The sequence below is a fragment of the Colletotrichum lupini genome, chromosome 10 (assembly GCF_023278565.1).
Source record: "Colletotrichum lupini chromosome 10, complete sequence".
Taxonomy (NCBI): domain Eukaryota; kingdom Fungi; phylum Ascomycota; class Sordariomycetes; order Glomerellales; family Glomerellaceae; genus Colletotrichum; species Colletotrichum lupini.
In genome coordinates, this window is record NC_064673.1 from 222,805 (window position 1) to 237,762 (window position 14,958).

The 14,958-nt window shown below is 56.1% G+C and overlaps 7 protein-coding genes across 7 annotated transcripts; 4 read left to right on the forward strand and 3 right to left on the reverse strand.

Moving 5' to 3' along the window:
• Window positions 1-124: 124 nt before the first annotated feature.
• CLUP02_17271 (uncharacterized protein) lies at window positions 125-1,113 on the reverse strand (the record flags this gene model as incomplete). Its single annotated transcript, XM_049296184.1, has 2 exons — window positions 125-440; window positions 503-1,113. 2 exons carry the CDS (start codon window positions 1,111-1,113, stop codon window positions 125-127), a joined length of 927 nt encoding a protein of 308 aa, XP_049137408.1.
• Window positions 1,114-1,190: 77 nt separating this feature from the next.
• Window positions 1,191-2,302, forward strand: CLUP02_17272 (uncharacterized protein; the record flags this gene model as incomplete). Its single annotated transcript, XM_049296185.1, has 5 exons — window positions 1,191-1,357; window positions 1,414-1,544; window positions 1,673-1,913; window positions 1,990-2,134; window positions 2,213-2,302. 5 exons carry the CDS (start codon window positions 1,191-1,193, stop codon window positions 2,300-2,302), a joined length of 774 nt encoding a protein of 257 aa, XP_049137409.1.
• Window positions 2,303-2,514: 212 nt separating this feature from the next.
• On the forward strand, window positions 2,515-4,422 carry CLUP02_17273 (ATP-dependent RNA helicase DBP3; the record flags this gene model as incomplete). Its single annotated transcript, XM_049296186.1, has 3 exons — window positions 2,515-4,032; window positions 4,093-4,205; window positions 4,269-4,422. 3 exons carry the CDS (start codon window positions 2,515-2,517, stop codon window positions 4,420-4,422), a joined length of 1,785 nt encoding a protein of 594 aa, XP_049137410.1.
• A 79-nt stretch (window positions 4,423-4,501) lies between these two features.
• On the reverse strand, window positions 4,502-6,709 carry CLUP02_17274 (uncharacterized protein; the record flags this gene model as incomplete). The annotated part of the gene is made up of 2 exons (XM_049296187.1): window positions 4,502-4,568; window positions 4,659-6,709. The coding sequence occupies 2 exons, from the start codon at window positions 6,707-6,709 to the stop codon at window positions 4,502-4,504; spliced, it is 2,118 nt and encodes a 705-aa protein (XP_049137411.1).
• Window positions 6,710-6,735: 26 nt separating this feature from the next.
• Window positions 6,736-7,208, forward strand: CLUP02_17275 (uncharacterized protein; the record flags this gene model as incomplete). Its single annotated transcript, XM_049296188.1, has 3 exons — window positions 6,736-6,801; window positions 6,978-7,048; window positions 7,112-7,208. The coding sequence occupies 3 exons, from the start codon at window positions 6,736-6,738 to the stop codon at window positions 7,206-7,208; spliced, it is 234 nt and encodes a 77-aa protein (XP_049137412.1).
• Window positions 7,209-8,187: 979 nt separating this feature from the next.
• CLUP02_17276 (uncharacterized protein) lies at window positions 8,188-11,562 on the forward strand (the record flags this gene model as incomplete). The annotated part of the gene is made up of 4 exons (XM_049296189.1): window positions 8,188-8,252; window positions 8,548-8,768; window positions 8,857-9,272; window positions 9,538-11,562. 4 exons carry the CDS (start codon window positions 8,188-8,190, stop codon window positions 11,560-11,562), a joined length of 2,727 nt encoding a protein of 908 aa, XP_049137413.1.
• Window positions 11,563-11,723: 161 nt separating this feature from the next.
• Window positions 11,724-14,915, reverse strand: CLUP02_17277 (uncharacterized protein; the record flags this gene model as incomplete). The annotated part of the gene is made up of 12 exons (XM_049296190.1): window positions 11,724-11,823; window positions 11,914-11,983; window positions 12,048-12,578; window positions 12,636-13,273; window positions 13,357-13,387; window positions 13,463-13,705; window positions 13,781-13,863; window positions 13,919-14,044; window positions 14,126-14,260; window positions 14,329-14,500; window positions 14,618-14,773; window positions 14,828-14,915. 12 exons carry the CDS (start codon window positions 14,913-14,915, stop codon window positions 11,724-11,726), a joined length of 2,373 nt encoding a protein of 790 aa, XP_049137414.1.
• Window positions 14,916-14,958: the final 43 nt, after the last annotated feature.

Sequence of the window (14,958 nt, forward strand, 5' to 3'; positions counted from 1 at the left end):
AAATCTTCCACGCTCTGATCAAGGTGGTGAGATAAGTCTTGCGTGCTTGGTATATAGAAACGATAGTGTACACCTCATGTTCAAATCATCACGAACGCCAAGTCAACAATCACGGCCACTGCCATCACCGCGGATGGACAGGTGGCGGTGCTGGCGGCAACCCGCCCTGAGACTCCGTCATGTAACTATGCGAACCCCCATCACTATCCTCCTCTGAAGAATCCGACCCGTCACGTACGCCCGCGAAATGAAGAAACAGGATCCGGACCAGGAAGCCGGCACTGACAAGCAAAGGCAAGACCTGCGCCACATCCGCAACGTTGTTCACGTCGGAGATGTGATTCCAGACGACGGCCAGCTCGACGGCCGCGGTAAGTGTTGCGGCGACGGCGATGTTGCTCAGCGTCTTCAACTCCTTGACCGCCATGATGTGCATTCTCCTAGGCACGAAACATTGTCAGTCCCAAACCTCTTTCATCTTTGGGCAGGGGTGGTCACTCACTTGACTCTCCGCTTCTTCCGCCTCTCCCTCCAAAAGGGCACTTTCCAACCGACCTTGAGCAGGAGGACGAGCAAACACACAAACAGAATGACAAAGTACATGATGGCATTAAACGCCACAGACGCCTTATTGCCCAAACTCACACGGCTGAAGAAGAACCCATACTGCTCCCGCGAACAATCGTTCTCCGGCACAAAAGAACACCAATACCACACGCCCAGCGACGAAATAGCCAGCAACAAAGCAAAGTTAAGCCCCTTGTAAGCTGGGCTCGGCGTCTCCTTGGACCAGCGGAATGGATCCCAGTACCTATTGAAGCACGTCACCGCCTTCCAGAGGTAGAGCGGGACGAGGGGGATGTAGATGCCCATGGCGAGCAGGAGGACAATGTAGACGTCGGCCGGCTGTACGCTTCCCGCCGCGACAGAGAGCCGTATGACGAGGCCGAGGAAGGCTGCGGCGGAGAAGAGGAGGCCTATGAGGCGTATGTCGGGGAGGTCTGCCATGTCGAGGTACTCTATCACGATGGCGCCGAACCATTGGATGTAGAAGGCGACGCGGATGCCCAGGCCGTAGAGGTCGGGCTGGCCCTGCACCTGGCAGCTTGCCATGGCTGGATGTGTAGCTGATATTGAGGGCGTGGAGGAAGAAAGGAGCGGGAGCAGGGAAGTGGCCCCTCTGTCGAGGTATGCCATCTTCCCATACCTTTTATGCTTCTGTCTCTCTCGCCTCTCTTCTCCCGCTCTGCATCTTGCCGGCATCCTCCTCTACAAGAAGACCGCATTGCCAGCGTAGACATGCAACGTGGACAGCTATCAAGAAAGGTAGTTACAAGGGTCAACGCCGCAGTCAGCTGTGTGTGACGGAGCAAATCGCCAACGGCTGGACCCTGGGCGGACTGCCTCTTGCAGTATGATGTGCTCTCCCGCCCCCCTCGTCCCCTCGTCACCCCCGTCTCCCGCGGTGTGGTTGATACTCGACCGCCATGCCCCCATGTGGCACCACGATGAACCCCATTGGGAGGGGAACGGGATGTTGCAGGGTTGAACGACAGATCTGTACGTAGTTCTGCTCGCTAGCTGGCTGCAGAAATGCCTCGAAGAAAAGAAGCAGAAGATGCTTAGCTCCCGTTTTTGCAGGGTTGGGCCGTCTTGCTGACGCCAAGCGTAGGTTATTGGTTGGTTGTGTTTGGCCGCGATGCCCGCGGCCGGAACCCGACCTTTTTGTGGCCCGCTGGTGTGTACTCCTACGTGCCGTCTATCAACGTCGCGCTGTTGGGCCTCACTTGCTTCTTCTCCTGGGATACTCCCGACGCCGTAGGCTATTGTATCCACATTCAAGACTTCTTGAGGATAGCTCTATCCGTTGATTTTTTTCAACTTTGTCTCGTTCACTTGAACGAGAGACGAGAGTGACGAAAGTACCTCATTTTATCCAAATGAGTGCTGTAAGCTGACCGAGCCTCGCCGTCACTGTATGTTCCTTAGCCAGGGGCATCATGCAGCCGTTCGCATTAGCACTTTGCCGCATGTGAAGGAACGTCTGAAGGAATGCTTTGCAGACCGAGAGGCTCAGGCAACAGCATTTCCGTCTTTGAGCGAGGACAACAGCTGGCATCTGAGGTGGGCGAGCGTGAGGGGAAGCTGTTGAGTGAAGCGGACGTGTAAGGCGGGGGACGGTGGAGCCATCCTGGACTGTGAAGGGCCGGAGTGGGTCCTAGGCCTCCGATTCTGGAACGGCGTGGGCCAGCGGGGACTACTGGCCGAGATCGGCTTAGCGCAGGGTCCTCCGCTTATCTGATACTCAGTGTGTTATCGCGTTATCGCGTCGCATGGCGGGAGCACCGTTATCAGCCTATCGATAAACAAAATTCTTTTTTTTTTTTCTTCTTCCCGCCCTTTGAGATTTGCGACCTGACCGAAACCCCCCCCCCAAAAAGAGTCTTTGCTTCTCACGGCAAATTTCCCTCCACATCAATTGTTGCGTCAATCCCCGTTCCAACCACCGCAACAATGGCCGCCACGAAGCGCTCTCTCGCCGACACCGAGGCCGAGGCCAGTGTCACCAGCAAGAAGCAGAAGAAGGACCTCGCTGCGGGTGGCGACGTCGACAGCGATGAGGCGGCGGAGCTGAAGAAGCAGAGGAAGAAGGAGAAGAAGGAGAAGAAGGAGCGCAAGAAGGAGAAGAAGGCCAAGGCTGCTGAGGTCGAGGAGGAGGAGGCTCCGGCCGCTGCCACTGAGTCCAAGGAGGAGACCGAGGAGGACAAGGCCGAGAGGAAGAGACTCAAGAAGGAGAAGAAGGAGAAGAAGAGGAAAGAGAAGGAGGCCAAGGAGGCCGAGAGCAACGGCACTTCCGCAGCTCCCGCCGCCGCCGCTGCCGCCACCGCTTCCACTCCCACCGCCTCCATCCTCGGTGGCTACGAGGAGGTCGCGGCGCTCAAGGCCCTGCCCCAATCGGACCTCGACGCCTTCCTGGCCGCCGAGAACATCACCGTCACTGACCCGATAACAAGCAACGCCGCCCTCCGCTCCATCCTCGAGTTCGCCCACCTCCCCAAGACCGACCTCGTCAAGAAGAACCCCTTTTCCGCCTACAAGAAGCCCACGCCGATCCAGTCCGCCTCGTGGCCCTACACCCTCTCCCGCCGGGACGTCATCGGCGTCGCCGAGACGGGCTCCGGAAAGACCATGGCCTTCGCCCTGCCGCTCGTCGAGGGCATCTCCAAGATCAAGAAGCGCGGCATCAAGGCCGTCGTCGTCTCCCCGACCCGCGAGCTGGCCATGCAGACCCAGGAGCAGATGGAGCACGTGTCCAGCCTGCTCGGCCTCAAGAGCATCTGCATCTACGGCGGCGCCTCCAAGGACGAGCAGCGCAACCTCCTCAACCGCGGCGCCGACGTCATCGTCGCCACCCCCGGCCGCCTCAAGGATTTCATGCAGGACGGCACCATCTCCCTCGGCCAGGTGAAATTCGCCGTCCTCGACGAGGCCGACCGCATGCTGGACAAGGGATTCGAGGAGGACATTAAGCTCATCCTCGGCGACATGCCGCCGCGCGAGCAGCGCCAGACGGTCATGTTCACCGCCACCTGGCCCGCGTCGGTGCGCAAGCTCGCCGAGTCCTTCATGGTCGACCCCGTCAAGATCACCATCGGCTCGAGCGGTAAGGAGACGGCCAACGGCGCCGTCGAGCTGCAGGCCAACACGCGCATCACGCAGCGCGTCGAGGTCGTCGACCCGCGCGCCAAGGAGCAGAGGCTGCTGCAGATCCTGAAGCAGTGGCAGACGGGCGCCAAGAAGGATGACCGTATCCTGGTGTTCTGCCTGTACAAGAAGGAGGCCACGCGCGTCGAGACCTTTTTGCAGCAGCGCGGCATCCGCGTCGGTGGTATCCACGGCGATCTGCGCCAGGAGCAGCGCACGAGGAGTTTGGAGGCTTTCAAGGCCGGTACCACGCCTGTGCTGGTCGCTACTGATGTTGCTGCCCGTGGTTTGGATATTCCCGAGGTCAAGCTGGTTGTCAACGTGACTGTGAGTCTTTTTTGTGTTTTTGAACGTCTATCGAGCACCTCGAAACTAACTTTTTTGCAGTTCCCCTTGACGATTGAGGATTACGTTCACAGAATTGGACGTACCGGCCGTGCTGGCAAGACTGGCGAGGCCATCACCCTGTTTACCGAGCACGACAAGGCGCACTCTGGATCGTGAGTCACCCTGCGTCCTGGAAAAACCTCAGTTTGGACATGGTTGCTAACAAAGTTGACTAGTTTGATCAACATCCTCAAGGGTGCCAAGCAGGAGGTCCCCGATGACCTCTTCAAGTTCGGCACGACCGTCAAGAAGAAGGCTCACAGCACCTACGGCGCCTTTTTCAAGGACGTCGACATGACGAAGAAGGCGACCAAGATCACGTTTGACTGATTTATTACTATTTTTTGATCTTTTTTGGCTTCTCGGGAGGATTTCTACATGTTCTGTTTACGCCCCGAGGTAATTACGTCTATGCTGCTTTCGGCTTGCGTGCCGAGTTGTAACATTGCAGGAGGAACCTGCGTTCGGCAAAGAGTCTGATGTCATGTTAGATGGGGAAAAAGCACACACATACGCACACAATAGGCCACAGCGGCGCGAATCACATGGGGCGGGGAAAAGCTTACATCAAAAGTACGACGGGAACGGCGGCTAGACCGATGGCGATGATGTCCTTGAACGGGGAAGTAGACACGCCCGCCGAGGCAAGACCGGCGACCCTCCTGATGAGGTGCGGCGCCGATAGACAGACGATAGAGGTGACGGCGTTAGGCCGCAGCGAAAAGAGTTCAAACGGCGTTTCCAACCCTGCAAAGTACGATTTGGTGAAGGCGAGGCTCCACACGATGCGGCATAGCATGTTGATGCAGTTTGCGTAGACGAGGCCCTGGGCGCCGAGATCCATGACGCGCATGAAGAAGAAGGCGGCCGAGCCAAAGGCGACGGAGAAGGCGCCCATCCAGACGGACTGGCGGTGGACCTGGGCCTCGGAAGCGACGGAGGCGACAAAGGACTCGGATACGCCGTTGAGTGCGAGGAGGGGCAGGTAGTAGCAGTAGACGGCCAGGACGTCGCCTGCGCCCTCGGAGGCCCAGCGTTGGCCTGCTACGAGTGAGAGAAGCGGGGGCGCGGCGACGGGGCCGATGCTCACGATGATTGAGGAGAGGAGGATGTAGAATTTGAGGAGGGTGTGAAGATGCTGGCTTGCCGTGGTTGTCGCTGCTGTGTCCTTGGTGGCCGGTGACGATTTGGTCTTTGCGTCATGGGAGGAGAGCAGACGGCTGAAGTAGCTGCGGCTGCTCTCCTCAATGGGCTGGAGGACGAGACGGGCCAGGAGGCCTCCGTAGTTGCTGGCCAGCGCGTAGACGCCCTGCGATTTGGGCGTGGACAGAACGGAGACGAGAAAGGTGTCGCCTTGCGTGAGAATGTGCTTGACGAGGCTCTGGGCTGTCATGCTGGAGGCTAGACTGACAGTGGGACGGTAAAAGTAGGAGGCGAGGTAGTCCTTCCCTCCGCCACTCGATGTGGAAGCGAGGCTCTTTGGAAGGAGAGAGAAGCCATCTGCACGGGCGAGGCGGGATGCGGACGAGAGATAGACTACCAGCAGAGTTGCGCCATAGAACAGCTGACCGACGGCGAAGGGGAGCACGCCGAACTCGACGCCCGCCCTAGAGGCCCAAAAGGCGGTAGCAAAGGTAACGGTGCACCGGAGGAAAGTCGCGATGGACTCGGCGGTGGCGCGGGTGCCGAAGCGAAGGCGAGTCTGCATAAGAACGAAGCAGGGTTCCGAGAGGAGTTCAAGGATAGCGGCCAGGGCGTATAGGCGGAGGGCGAGGAGGAAGTTTGGCGTCTGGGCGGTGGACGAGTCGACGGAGGAGAGGTACAACCATCCGAGGCCGATGGTGACAAAAAAACCTAGAAGGACGGCGAGGTAGCCCAAGTTGATGACAGCCTGGCTTTCTCGACCTATACGAGCTCTTGGGTCGTCATCTTTTTTGTTGTTGGAGGAAGGACGTGTGGCATTGCCTTGGGTTTCCTGGCGCTGGACGGCAACGCGAAGGGATTCTCGGGCGAAGAAGAGCACCGAAAGGTAGTAGACCTCTAGTTGTGTCGAGACGCCGAGAAGGCGGGCCGTCAAGAAGCGGAGGAGAAGCTGGTTTGCAATAAAGGTGACCGCGCGGGAGCCGATTTGGAGGATGATGAGGAGGGAGGCGCCGCGGACGACAGTTTTGCTGGCGTCCGTGTTGGTGTGTACCGGGGCAGACACGGACGCAGGTTCTTTTGAAGGTGCCATAGTTCCGTCATTCGGTGAATGAGTGGATTGGAGTAGAAGATGACCGTACCGTAAGGTTGTGCCCGTGGTTATATCGGGATGTGACCTCGAACGGGGATGCGGTGCGGTGCGGTAGACGGGAGGTTGAGGCAACGGTGGTTTTTGGAGCTCGGCGTTCCTGAGTTGACGTCTGTAGTGAGCCGAAAGTGGTGTGCGGGTGGAGTCGGTGTACCGGGCCGGTGGGGGACCCACAGCGGCGTCAGGTACGCTGCCGGACCACCTCAGGCAGGCACCTCGCAGGCTACCTACAGTGGAGGTAAGGTACCTAAGGTACTTCAAGGTCCAGCGCAGGTACCCGGCACAGGCAGGCGAACCGCCCGTCTGGGAACCAACTCCGAAAGTCATGGTAGACGATGGTCCGATGGATCACGATGCATTCTACCCATGGTCATCTTATCATTCTCTTAATGTCGAATTCAACAGCACGATGCTTATGTGTGATCTGCTATAGACTCACTGGTGGGTTTACTACAAAATATACCGGAGTTGTTATCTCGTCCTCGTATGCATATTATAGCTATCCCGGTTGATAGACCAGTTATGGGCCTGCAAGGATTTGAAGTAAATCTACCTTGAGGTGGGTGTTCAAGGAACATTTTGCTGGAATTGGTAGCGAAAGGTCAAAATCGAAAAACTCTTGGTGTATCCCCCCATATTTATGTCGAAAAAGTTTGAGATTGCCATGTTTGCTTGTTGTGAAATAACGCGGTCTCGCGTCAGTTTACACGCCTCGACTCAGGAATGAAGGTTGTTCGCGGGGGCATCCCGATTCGAGCAAATGCCGATCAACTTCTGGTGCGGCGCCACACAAGGACAGCCCTTTCCAGATCGTACTGGCCTGTAAACGTGCCATCCACATGCTAGCTAGTCTACGAAGTGCCTTAAGTGATTATCTGCTCGAGTCGTTTTGAAAGACGGTTAGGAAGATATTGTGGTGGCTGGTGGTGTGTTGATGCGCTGGCCGTCAAGATGCGGCCGGTTTCTTTGGTCACAGGACCTGAGATGACTGGCCAATTCACCACCTTCAGTGCTTCTACTTCCCAGCTTGCTTGCGAGCAGAGGGTGAGGTCTGTCGTCATCGTGGCAGGGCCAGACATGTTTCATTCGCTGCGAGTGAATGTCTCTGTGACGGCTGGCCTTGACATCTCCCCACGCTCCCCTCACCTAGGTAAGGTGCCAAGGTAAGGCAAGGTGAGGTAAGGTACCAGGTAATTGGAGGGAAAGTCTCAAGACGCAGGATACGTACCGAGAGTACTTGAGGTGGCACGTGCCTGGGTGAGGTACCTCGTGCGAGTGGGGCAACGGTCTAGGTACCTCCGTACCGTGGTCCTTTGGTGAAGTGTTCCTGGATTGGCGGGTATCAAGTGGAGCACTGAGGATGCGCTACCGCAGATTGGGCCAGATTGGGCAAGCACGGCAAGAAGTGCGACCTGCAATGGTTGCACCTGTGGTTTTTGGCTTGACGCGAACGTTTCCTGCCCGTCTTTTTTTGGCCAAAGGAAAGGTACATGAAAGCACCTTCAGATTGCATACGATCTCTCAAAGAAACTGTCTCGATTCAGGTACCTCACCTTTCCCATTCTCTTTCTGTGGTTGGTGCTCTCACCACCTCTTTTTTTCCGATTCAGGCGCGGCACCGCATCCTTGACCTTCTCTCATCCCCTCCACTCCCCTCCAAGTTCCAACCCTCCTACTGTGTATTCGTCCCAACTCCCATCCGACCTGAAATGACCATCCCTACGCCGTCATCTTGTCTCTCCCTTCTTTGGTCTCTACTCAGTATTCGTCAGGCACGTCTTTGCTCGAGCCAGACTTGCGAATAGATGCCTTTCATCTTCCTAATAGCTACCTCCTTCCTACGGCATACCTACGAACCCAACCCTCCATCGTCATCCTCTTGACGATTTTTTTTTTCTTCCAATTCTTTATATGAGCCCAATCTCGGCTCGGACCACATGCTCTCAAAAGAAACTGCAGACTACCCCCGCTGGTCTGGGTTGTCCCCTGTCATCTTGCGCTGCTGCAGACAGTTCACCGCGACCAGGGCCTGTCTTCTCCAGTGAAGAGGCACCAAGACACCACAGACACCCTTGTCGCCCCCGTCAGCAAGCTCAAAGAACCGGTCCAAGTCGCGCCTGGGCGTCCAGTCCATCGCGATAACAATCACACCTTGGGAAATACAGTCCCCTCCTCGCTGCAGGTGGCCTCCAAGAGCCCAATCGCGTCACCGGCCGCCAACTCAACGGCCATCATAATACCTATGTACTCCGTACGAATCGCACAACACAGAGTGCCAACAATACGCACCCACACACACACACGCACAGTCACAACTCCAACATAAACCCGCCTTGCCTGGCTCGCACAACTCACAAAAGAGAGACCCCTCCCACAGTCGTCTCTCGTGAATAGTCCCTTTACGGATAACCTCGTTCTCCCCGCTCTCGCTCAGCTCTCTGCCTGACTAGCTCGACCCAGACCGGCACCCCGAGCCCCGATCCCAACGTCCGTGCCTTCGCCTCTGGGCTCTCAGCATGCTGTCCGCCGTGGCGACGACTCTGCCGCAATAACGATGGCAGAACTCGGGACCCGTACACCACCGGATCCAGATGCAGACCCAGAACAAGACGACGCAACAGACCTCGACCTGAACACCACGGCCTACCGATACACGGCAGACACCCACTTCACCGACGACTACACCGACACCGTCCGCAACACCGATGACGCCCGTCCTCGCGACGCCGATCCCATGGCAGACTTCGTCCAAACTTCCGCTCCCCGCCCGGACGAGGGGTCCAGAATGCGATGTTGCTGCGGTCGCAACGATTGTGCTTATTTGAAGCATAGCTGCTCCGTGCTCGAAACTGTCGAAAAGGATGTTCATACCGCCGCCAAGTTGGGCAAGGTGCGTCCTCGTTCTTCTTTTTCTAGCTTTTCCCTTCTCTCCCTCACCCGTCGAAACATTCCAGCCGTGCCGCTCCCCAAGCCCGTGCCAATCTCTCGAGACATTCCAACACCTCATTTCCCGTGATTAACTTCAAGATGGGGACTCCCGGCACCGTTCCAGCCCGCAAACTCTGCGTTCGCTACCAAACCTGCGAATCGTCCCAAATGCACCGTCGTCTTCTCTCGCTGCACATGTCGCCATGTCGCTGACCTTCCCTCTCCAGGCCTTACTTGCTCGTCATGAGGCGTACATGGCCGATGCCGAACGAGATCGCATGTCCCTTACGAGCCGCATAGAGCAGTTGGAAAACGAAAAGGTGGAATTACAGGCCGAGAACGCGAGGACCGTCGAAGAGAACCGCACCCTACTAGATCAGCTCGAAATGCTCAACAACACGGTTCAGGATTCCGATATCCGCATCCAGACCCTTGAGGCTACCCTGCTGTCGTCTCACCAAGCAGTGCGGCGTCTCGAGGGCGCGGCAGCTCGTGCTGCGGAGATGGAGAGGCATATTGCGCTTCTCGAACAGGAGCAGTTGCGGCTGCAAAACACCTTAATTACGACCGAATCCGAGGCCCGCTCCGCCATGCAGCGGTGGAGAAAGGCCGAGAGAGGCATCTCTGACCTTCAGGAACAGCTAGAGCGCATGGAAAAGGAGGCCAAGGAAGAGCGTGAACGCCATGCCGAGGTTCTGGGCCGGGTGGAGCGCCAGCGTGAGATGGAAAAGGAACTGAACCTTGCCGCCGGACGCCTCAAGGGAGCTGCCGCCACCAAGTCGCTCACCAACGGGAAACCCGCCACCAACGTGGTATCTCACTTTGTCCGAGACTTGCTGCAGGACAATGCTAACCTGCAGCTGGGCATGGCCGAGTTACGGGAAATGCTTCTCAACTCAAACGACGAAATTCAGGCCATGAGGGACCAGCTCATGTGTCATCAACCCATCGGGGAGGAAGACGCCAGCGCTGCGTCGACCTTGCGTGCTGAAATCGGGCCGGAATTGAGCGAGACGATACAGCACAATATTTCCCAGCAAGTGCATATTCACCACCATTACCATGTTGCCGAAAAGAACAAGAAGAAGAAGCGTCACAGCCTGAACCCGGCAATCTTCTCTCCCGCCAGCGTCTCGCGATCGTCCACCCCTCCGCCGGCCGTGTGGCGACCCGGCCCCTCACCAGTGACCCCCAGGGCCTCGCATTCTCACACGGGATCAACGTCAACAGTTTCGATGCCGCCCTCAAATCGGTGGTCCGTCTTCTCGGAGCAACCCTCTGAATTCGCACCGTCGTCCGTCCCGAGTTCGCCTCAGTCAAATCCTCGTCTTTCCATGTTCGACCGCCCAATGCTGGAGACGGACATACCCATGTCTCCGACGACCAGCCTGGATCCTACGTCGCCTACATGGAAGGTCTGTCACCACAAGCGCCCTTCTGAGGCGTCAATTCGAAGTTTCTCTGTACCTCCAAAGTTCCTAAATCTGGGTTCGCCAGCGCCGCCAGCTGCCCCGACAGTACATGTCTCTCAGCCTATTTCGTCTACGATTGAGGAAGAAAGAGAAGATCACAGCGGTGAGGAAGTGCCCGGGTTACTCACTTCCAATGAGGACCACGGAGAGACAGAAACCGAGACCGAGACAGAAATCTCATTCTCCAAGGACGAAGAGTTACCGCGGAGAGGTCTACACCGTGCCGTCTCCCACGAGTCAATCATGTCGTTGTCGGGAGGCTTGGACATTCACACACTCAAAGTACGACCGAGTCAATTGACCCTTCGTCCTCTGGGTGGGGCCGATGCTGTGTTCACTGGAGTCACGGCACGGTCAACGATATCGAGAGGAAGCGATCGACGGAGTGACGCCTTGCTTCGCGATAGTCTGGCAGGGCGACCGGTGTCGAGGATGGTTTCCACTCCGGTTCGAAGTGCTTCGCCAGCAAGCACCCATTCTCAAGGTTCGCAGAACTCTGCAGGAATAGGTCGATGGGTTAGCTGGAGGCCTTGGACTGGCGCGGCAGCAGGCCGAGCCACAACACCCACGCAGGCACCGCCCACACCGACACCGACACAACGCAGCGGGAAAGAGAAGCAGAAGGAAAGGGAATTTCTCAGACCGCCGGGCATCAATCAGGCCGGTGCTATTCCAGGGTTCCAAGAATACCTCGCGGCGCATCAGCGTCGCGGTCCTCCGAGCAAAGTGTCGCCTGACCAGGTGGACGTCGATGCACTTCGAGAGGTGTTAGAAGAGTGAGGCTACGTGGCTCGGTATGAGCATGGTTTACTGCATTTCATGGATACGGGCGCTATCCTTTATTTCTTTTGTCGAATTTTCTTGGGTATACAAACAAACACAAGTGGCGTTCAGAGAACCTGGGCATAGTTGAGGATGGGAGCTGAAGATACCCTACTGCTTTACGCCGCGTCTGCATTCGCTTTTTTCAGTTCATTTCTTTTGTTACACAAGCCGGGCAGCATGTCGAAAGTGGGACAGACTGACGGACGACTAGGCGTTCTCACCAAAGGCGCCATATCATCTACACAGAGCTACAATCAGCATTACAGCATGATGCGTCGACCTAAATATAATTTCTATTCATCTTACCTGTCGTGGGCCGTGGTGTCTTGGTAATCATTCATAGTCTCGGTAGGGAACTCTTGGAGTCTATGGAGGTCTATTTGCAGCAAAACTCTTCGTCACAACTCCCTCTTCCTCATCATTCGTTCTCTTCGAAGCACCCTCTACACGAACTTCGCATGTCTTCTGAACATATATCCCCCCATCAAACTGTTCGCTCCTATGCCTGTCGTCCAACGGGATCGACTCGGCAACCATGACGGACCGAGACGTATTATTCGGGCCGTATCCGTTACCGGGCTCACCTCTGCAGTTGATGTACGATTTGTTGCGGTTCGTTCTGCTCCCGTTATATTTTCTCATCCCACGCGTCAAAAGAGCCTTTAGTGGCGGCAGCGATCCCACGATGATGGCGGTGCCGAGCTCGGTGAGACTCCACACGGCCAGGCCCACCATGTCCACCGTCTCGCCCTTGAGCACCTGCGTCATGCGGACGATGGCTGTGAGGATTGTGATGAGGGCCAGGCAGAAGGCTACCGCGAGACCAAACTTTTTGCGAATGTCGAGCTGGAGGGAGGGGAGGACGGCGATGGGTAGGCTCATGATGAGAAGGTCTGTGAAGACGTCGGCTGCTGTTGCGAAGAAGATGGCGAAGCGGTAGTAGTAGACTTCCTTCGGGGAGAGGCATTTTCCTTGTTACAAGAATCAGATGCAAGAGATTTCTACCGCGAGTTTAGGAGTGAACTTACCTGCCCGGAAGTAGTCGGATGGAGTATCACAAATGAGCGACCCCGAAAGCCATCCCCCAATATACGAAAGGAGACAAAACATGGCAATCCCATACCAGACCTTGCGTAGCCACGGGATGGGACTAACAAGCCTGAAAAACACATTCAAAAAACTCGCCTTGACCGCAAACAACCCCGTCCAAAAGAGGTACGTCAGCGCATACGACCAGCGTAACCACTGCTCCAGCTGCAACTCCGCCTCCCTCTTGGACGCGGGGACGAACCTGCCCGCCTCGAGCTCGACGACGTACCACAGCGAGTCCATCTGCTGCATCTGGAGGATGGCCATGGTCAGGAGACACAGCCAGGCAAAGACCATCCAGACGTCGTCACGGAGGAGATGCCGGTTCCGGCGCCAGCGGACGAAGAGGCGGAGGGAGAGGAAGATGTACGAGGTGGCTACGTTGGCCCAGGTGTAGGCTGTCAGGGCCGGGCGGGAGACGTTGTGGGCGACGCCGAAGAGCGGTGCGTTGGGGTCGGCGGTCTGCGGTTGTGAGAACATTGTTGATGGGATGCAGGCTGATACCACCAGGTTCCCGACAATGGTACAGCCTGACGAGAGGGAGCTGGCAGTGTCTGAAAACGCCGCCATTCCCGGTCTGTTTCTGGGAGGGTAGGGGGAGGAAAGAAAGAAAGAATAGAGAAGGGCAGAAACGCAGATCGAAGGGAGGTTCAGGCTAACATTGTGTTACTGCTAGGGACATTTGGCGTTCCTATATGAATGTGAGCATTCGGCGATGGAGGACAAGGAACATGGACTTTCGCCGAACGTAAGGGATCGTTTTCACTTCCCTCCCCCTGCGAGTTGTGCCAGAAGCGAGGAAAGTAGGAGGCTCGGAGAAGAAGCACGATTGTGTGAGTGGCGCGAGCAAACAATCTCATGTGGTGAACATACCTGTTGGTCGTGGCCAAACAGGTCTTCTGTTTTGGGACCAGCGCCATGCCAAGTTCTAGACTGCGCGATGCGAGAGGAGAGTTGGGGAGTCGATGGTGTCTGAGCAAAGCTGACTTTTTGCAGACGGCTCGTCTATCTGTATTTGTAGCAGTCGAAATCTATATTATCATTGGATATGAGTTCCCCTTCGTCGGGATAAGAGCCTCATCACTTGCAGCTTGACGTTGGAATTGGAGTCCAGTGGGATCCAACATGTCGACTCCCGGCACCCTCGCCGTCTGGCCGTCCCAGAATCTCGGATCTCGCACGTTGCAGCGTAAGCATAGGACGCCAGCTCATTTCATCTCACAAAAGACACGATCTGGGACAAGGATACATCGGCGATTTTCGATCGCGGTTGGCACCACCCGCATCGACGTTGGCTCGAGCAACGGGGATCGCGGCCCACGTAAGGAGTAGACGGCAACGACAGGGACTTGGGAAACCATTTCGTTTTCGCTAAGGGGATATCCCTGTAGCTTGGAGCAAACACTACTATCAATCCTAGACTGCAAACTTGATCGTGCGGGATTTGTTAGGGGCGTCGAGGGGGCATTTTGAAGATACAGTATTTGGCTTTTGCAAAAGCTGATACCGATGAGACGCAAACTTGGCTATTATGTCGACGCAACAGACTGGACTCTCTGGATATCTTGAACCGGCGGTCTGTTATCGCGCAACCGGAGGCTGGAGGCTGGCGCTGGGGGTTACTTCACTTACTGCGCCGCGTTGATGCAGAACACAGACTCTTTGTCGACTCTCGAAGCGCAGACTGCGCTGGATTTAAGCCGCCAATCACCGTAGACTGCTGACATCTGTGTCATGTTTTTGTGAAATTTCTCAGAGACTCTGAGGACGCCGGGCTTCTCAAGTAGACACCCAGAATTTTGGTCTTACAAATCGATCATTTCATCGCGAGTCGCAAATCTCTCCACACCTACACACCCTCCAACTAATTTATATACACCATAGCTTTCTAATCTACATACAATACTTCAAAGGTGGCTACTGATGTACGAAGTGGACTCCATAGACCGCCTCATACACCACAAGTCATCCCATGCTCTCATCAGTTGAGCCATGCTCTTCAGCGCCAGGAGATCCAGAAACGATGGTCTATTTTCAACCGCATTGATACTCCGCAAGCGCAGTCGAATGTCCCTTACTCTTCCGATTGTGAGCGTTGAATATCAACGTACTCCTTTGTTTACAAATCCACAATGGCGCCAATTCCGGGTGACTGAGAAAGGGAAGTCAGCGTCGAGAGTGGCACAAAGCGACGCCGATTCTGTCAAGAGCTTTGCCATCTTTGAACGACCAGTCTGCAATTCTCTAAGCCCAGTGATTCCC